Source organism: Chelonia mydas, chromosome 3, assembly GCF_015237465.2.
Source record: "Chelonia mydas isolate rCheMyd1 chromosome 3, rCheMyd1.pri.v2, whole genome shotgun sequence".
Lineage (NCBI taxonomy): Eukaryota > Metazoa > Chordata > Testudines > Cheloniidae > Chelonia > Chelonia mydas.
In genome coordinates this window covers 6,988,228-6,994,368 of record NC_057851.1, presented here as the reverse complement: position 1 = coordinate 6,994,368, position 6,141 = coordinate 6,988,228, and the positions used below count along the sequence as shown (strand labels likewise).

The 6,141-nt window shown below is 51.1% G+C and overlaps 1 protein-coding gene across 4 annotated transcripts in view; it reads right to left on the bottom strand.

Annotated features, from left to right (window-relative positions):
• Positions 1-1,820: 1,820 nt before the first annotated feature.
• The window catches only part of EXTL3 (exostosin like glycosyltransferase 3), a 225,383-nt gene continuing 221,062 nt past the window's right edge, over positions 1,821-6,141 (bottom strand). For all 4 annotated transcript variants that reach the window (XM_037893835.2, XM_037893836.2, XM_043542079.1 and 1 more), the window contains one exon: positions 1,821-6,120. In XM_037893835.2, the coding sequence (XP_037749763.1) occupies positions 5,911-6,120 (210 nt within the window). In that variant the 3' untranslated portion in view covers positions 1,821-5,910. The remainder of the gene's footprint in view (positions 6,121-6,141) is intronic.

The window sequence follows — 6,141 nt, the reverse complement described above, 5'->3', positions numbered from 1 at the left end:
CCACTCCATGCATGTCTCTGGGAGCACAGGTCAAGCAAGCCCGAGTGCTGGTGCAACAGCCACTGGGTGCTCTCTCTTGCAAGGCTGACCCTCCCAAGACATGTAATAGGTGCCTGGATCGGTCGGTTTGGGGCAGATGTTGCCCATAGTGCGTAGAAGTGAACCATTCTGGTCTCCCCCTTACCTGCAGCTCCCTTAATGTCTGTTCTTCTGCCCACTGGTCCTTCCCAATCAGTGAGCAAGACGCGCAAATACACTCAAGTTAAACACTCTGTTTATTTGATCCTTTTACAAAATCCAACATACGAATATTGTGCTCGTGTCAGAGGGGCTTTTTCTTCCTTTGTTTTTTTTTTTTTTTAAATATTTTACAACCATTTAAAACCTGATGCTCACAGAGCAGTTAACACAAACACGGGGCTGGGGGAGAGTTTGGGATCCACTGTGAGGACAATGGGAGTTAACCCAAAAGATGATACAGTAACAATATACAGTCAGTTGGATTCCACTGAAGTAGAAGATGCTATTTACAGTGAACATGTACAGCCACACACGTGACACGAGAAAGACCTTGCTTCATTACCAGGGAACCCTCTGGCCCAAATGCCCACTCCCATGTTAAGGAGCAGAGAGAAAGGGACTGCATTGCTTATGGCCCAAAGAGGGGAGAAGTGGTGGATGGTGGATTAGAGCGACGGGGAGTCGTCGTGCCAGTAGACGCTGGAGACGTGCTGGCTTTGGACTGCTTGTGCCCCAACCCCTAACGATGCTTGGTGAGAAATCTGCTTTGCCCGAAATATAACGAGGCAGCTGATTGACTAATTCTGACTCCCTCACCCGTCCTGATAGCAGCTGTTGAAATACAGGTTGCAGTAAGCTGGCAGAGCGACACTCGCCCTGGTGTTACCGGCCTTGCACTGCCTGGCCAGCAGGCATCATGCTGCCCCACCCGCTCAGTCTCCAAAAGCCAAACGGCTGCTGATTTCACCGTATGCTGCTCTGCAGGTGAAAAGGCACCACCAACCAGTATGGCACTGAGTCTGTTGCGACAGTTGCTGAAACCAAGCTGCAAGGCTGCCTTGCAGTAAGGCGAACGACCTGATTTACAATAGGCAATGGACAGAGTCGCAAGGTGGACAAGTGGGACCCATGTCACCCTTGGAGTTACAGAGGGACGAAACTGGTCCATTACCTCAAGAAGGAGATACAGCCACTGCAGCCTGTAGTCTGTTACTTTCACACCTGGCATGTAGGACCACAATAAACCAGACCAAAACACGCAGCTGGGAGCCCAACTGCAACAGCCTTGCAAGGAGATACGAGCGATCTCCTCCATTTGGAAGGGAAAGAGCATTTGCAACACCGATGAAGGACGGGGGAATGGGACTGGGGTGGGGAAGGCCCAGAACAGTTTGGTTTTCAACCTTTAATTTATACATTTGACTGGCTTTAAAAAATAATAAAATAAATGGATGGAAATAAACATCCAGTAGCAAACCAACACACAGAGTTTTAGATTTTGAGCTGCCAGAATTCCTGTTCTAAGGCTTCAGCTTGCCAGAGCAGCACAGCTGCTTGTCATGACAATCTGCCAGGTCGCTGGCTCAGCGTGTCGAACGGCAGCCGTGCCTCGTGGCTGGTGGGTCTGATAATACCAGCAAAGTAGTAATAACATTTAAAAAAACCCACCAGCAATGCAAATAGATCAACACCACACCCATCTTTGATTATTACACACTTCTTCGAGCTTGGTATATTTCAGCCTGGAAAATAATAAAATCACTGGAATAATAAAATCGCCCCGAAGATTTTGAAAATAATTTGATCACAAGTTTTTTTTATATATATATACACATTTTACAATTTTTGTTATAAAGTGCAATCCACAGTCTGCATTCATCTCCATTTTAAATTCTTGCTTGTTTCCTGCGGGGTCGTGTAAGGGAGAGAGCTGAGGGAGTGAGCTACATCTTTGTGGGATGGAAGGGGATCTACATCCCACACAAACACCTATGCTGCTGTCAAAAGCATCTTCTTTAGGTCCAACCTCACGAGAGGAGAATTAATGAAGACAACAGCAGAAAGGTTTGCGATTCTTTTCGGTGAGCTTAAGACTCGTCTGTAGGGATGGGTATTCAGGATCATTCCTGCCAATGAGGAGTCCGGTACATTTGCTAACAGTCTTGTGCTACTTTTGCACCATGAGGGAGCGGAAAGATGATGTCACAGGCTCCTTCACTGTCTATCAATGGCCACTGGTTGCATTTTTAAGGACTGTTACCCTTCAAAGGGTTTGTTTCGATAGCCTGATATTTTTGTGGCTAAAAACAAATTTAAAAAAAAAAAACGATCTTGTTTCATTACACTCCACGGTGCTGGGAAACATGAAGAGATACAAAGTGACATGTCCTCTGCTCTCCTGGAAACAGGAGCATTGCCCTTAGCAGCATGCCGTGACGGGCAGCAGTTACCAGCACAGTGGAGAGGTAGCGGCGGAGTTTCCACCATGGGTATCAGATTTTCTGCGGGGTTCACATGGACAATCAGCTAAAATACAGCCACGTGCAGCTGATCATGTACCTCTCAACTAACCGTACTGGAGACTTGAAGTAAGCTACTGAAAATGAGATATGTGGCTATAGTGCTCAGCTTTAAAGACAATCAAAATAACAGTTCAAGTACCAGGTCAATTACCTTACTGATTATACGCCAAATGCACCGATAGCTAGATCGAGACAGGGAAGAGAGGGGTATGTGGCAGATTACTCCACAAAAATGGGCATTGCTTGTAATCTTGCAGGTGCTGGCTCATCGATCCTTGCTCCGACAGGCTCCCATTCTGTAACATCGCAGATCACAACAGGAACAACAAACTGACCAGGGGGCAAATAAGAAGTGGGCAGTTCCTTCCCCTGCCCCGCCCCGCCCCACGACAACCAACCCTCCCCAGGAAAGTTTGGAAAAAGGCACCCTATTGTTAAAGGGACCCAGTCACATATCCCTCTGAAAGCTTTGCAACTACCATAATAACCAACCCGCTCTGGTTACTAACGGTAAGAGAAAGGTATCTTGGTCTCTGTTGGGTGTATTTGTGGAGAGCAGTGACACCGTTTTGCTGATGGTCAGTGGCATCACTCTCATACACAGTTCTGCAGGCACAACTCCTCTGAAGAGCAGCAGGATGTGCAGGGGTGTTTCCCAGTACCAGCGGTCAGAAGGAATGTACCCAGAAAGGAAGAGGAAGGTGGCCTTGGCATGGCTGGTGCTGGCTGCTTTCAGGCCTGTCCAAAGGACCTGTAGAAACACAGCAGTGGACCACGAAACCCCTTTGTTTCACTCCACATGGCTGAGAGACTCTGGTAGTTGGGGTGGCACTTTAGATCTGGATCCAGCACTGGCAAGAATCAGGGTCAGGGAGATGACGGGATAATATTAAGGATGATTTTAGATGGCAATGGGGGACAATTAATACATACAGAGAGCGCTCCTGGGACGCGGCTACTTTACCCTCTGCAGGCTGCCGTTAAAAATCAAGTAGAACAATTGAAGTGGCACAGTCGTTCTGAAAAGGAGAACTGTGGGGTCCCTTCTTGCATTATGGGAAATGAATGAGTGCGCTGCCGCGGGCAAGGGAGCAAAAAAAAGAAATCGCAGCAGCAAGAAGGGTGCAGGTGCCAGGGAGGGTCACAGAGCACCACGGACAGCTCCGGGGCAGTTTGCTTCAGAGGAAGATGAGCAGGCTCAGAGCGGAGAAAACAGTGAGGTTCAAGAGACCCTCCCAAATTCTGCAGGAGGAGGCGTTTGTATTAAACCCCAGTGCGATCACCGCCAAAGGAAGAAGAGCCCTCCTGGAGCAGTGTGTTTGTGTGTGTGTCCTGCTGTGGCAGGGGGGGTGTGTGCGTGTAGGAGGGGAGATTTTAAGGCAGCAACACTGAAGCCCATGGCTGTCTTATCTGACTGCCCTAGGGGGTGTAGGCAAGTGAGTACACCATGGCAGGTGTGGCTTTGTAAAGCAGCCAGTCCCGCTGGTACTTCACTTAGGTCCTCCTGGCAGTTTAAAGCTGTGTAACGCTCGGGGGGGCGGGGGTGTATTCTCTCCCCGCTGCCCCATGAAGACCAGAGAAGCATTTGACACAATCCCAGAAGGAGAAGCAGAGTAAGTCCTACTGAATCTGAGCCCCCAGTTCTGAGGGGCAGGGCAGTGGAAAGCCCTGCTCACCACCACCACCGGCGCCCTCTCACCGAAACCAGCTTCTCTGAGTGCGTCTACACAGTAATTAAACACCAACAGTCAGACTGGGCCAGCTGGCTCCAGCTGTGGGGCGCTAAAATTGCTGTGTCGATGTTTGGGCTTGGGCTGGAGCCCAAGTTCTGGGACCCCACGAGAGGGAAGGATCCCGGAACCTGGACTCCTGCCTGAGCCCAAACATCTACCCAGCAATGTTTAGCCCTGAAGCCTGAGGCCCGGAAGGCCCAGTCAGGTGCCCTGGGCCAACCATGGCCATGCTGCAGGTCTTTTATTCCAGTGTAGACGAACCCTATAACATGCCTGCCTCCCCATGCACCTACTAGCAAAGCAATGGCCAGCTCCCTCTGCCACCCTGGGGAAGAAGCTGCTCCCACTGGGCTTGTGCGTGTGACCATCCCCCCAGGGTTTTGCATAAGCAGCACCTGCCTTTTTTACTCCATTAACGATGACGCCCTGGAGCCTTTGGAGTGAATCTCGTGCCGTTCTTGGTACAGATCTCCAGCTTCAGCAAATGAAGCCCCTAGAGGATGGGGAGCATTCCTGATGCCCTTGCTAAAAGGCCAAAATAGAGACAATTTAAACCAAGCTCCCTTTACAACTAAGCAGGCTTCGGAAAACCACAGGGCCTCAGGATCGCCCCAGATCACACCCACCCTGGTTACTGCAGACGTCTGTCACCACAGAAGCAAGGTTTAAGATCCCCAAACAGGAGCCAAGGCTGTCAGAGTGGCTGAAGGTTAATAGCGTTCGTGCAGTGAGGAGCAGGAAGGGAAATGAGCGAGACCAGGGCGGAGAGGAACTGGGCTGGAACTCCAAGTGCAGGTTGAGTGTGTGCAGTGGTAACAGAATCCCTGAACAGAGTGTGGCAGCTGAAGCCAGCTGAAGGACAGGTGGACAAAGCCCCCTTGTAAATCTGGTCCTAGGAGCCGGGAAAGAGAGTTGGGGAGGGAACCTCTGGAACCCCCCCTCTCTGCTCTTCCCTCTCTGGGCTGTGAGGTGAAGGCGGTGGGTGGGGAGGGTGACGGGGGAGGTGAGTTCATTGATGTGACACCGGAAAGGCCTCAGTAGCCAAAGAGGAAGATAAACCAGAGGCATCGCACCTGAGGAGCACGGCCCGCTGCTTGCACCGGCTCGTTATAACTTGGGCCGATCGAAACAGGGAGGGGAAGCAAGAGAGTGGCTGTACCCCTGCCCCGAAACGAGTTAGCACAGAGGACAATTGACAGACGCAAGAGCTGTTTGGGGGCTGGGAATCGCCCCCCCCCGCAGGATAGACAGGCCGGCTTTTAAAAAAAAAAAAAAAAAAAAAAGCCTCACTCGGCAAATCTAAAACACTTTCATTTTAAATAACAAGCGTGTAGAAACCGGTCGCCCCTGGCTAATGGACTAGCTGAGCTACGAACCAAAGTCTCCAGTTCCTCGGCGTACGATCCTAGCCAGTGTATTCACGCAGGTCAGATGGGCCAGTTCCATTTAACGCGGCGCAGTTACCCTGGGGCGGGCAGGCAGAAAGTATTGATTAGAATCCGTGATTTCCCCTTTGGCTTTGCGTCGCAGCCCGTACTGGGGGCGTTCCTCACTCAGAACCCGGCGCAGATTGCCACCCCTCCGCCTCTCGCCTGCGCCCAGAGTGCCGAAGGGGCCCCCCCCGCGATCCCGTCCTAAATGAATTTGAAGCATTTAGTCTTGTCGTGGGGTAGGCGGGTCTTGAAGAGGACGGAGTCCACGCGGAACTGGGTATACAGGAGGGGCATGTGCCCGTACACCTTGACGAAGAAGTTGATGCACTTGTGCCGCTCGTGGAAGTGCGAGTCGTCGTGTGAAAGGGCCTGAGGGCAGCCAGGGCATCGGAAGGTCCAGCGCGAGGTCACCTGGGAACAGAACAGAAGAGC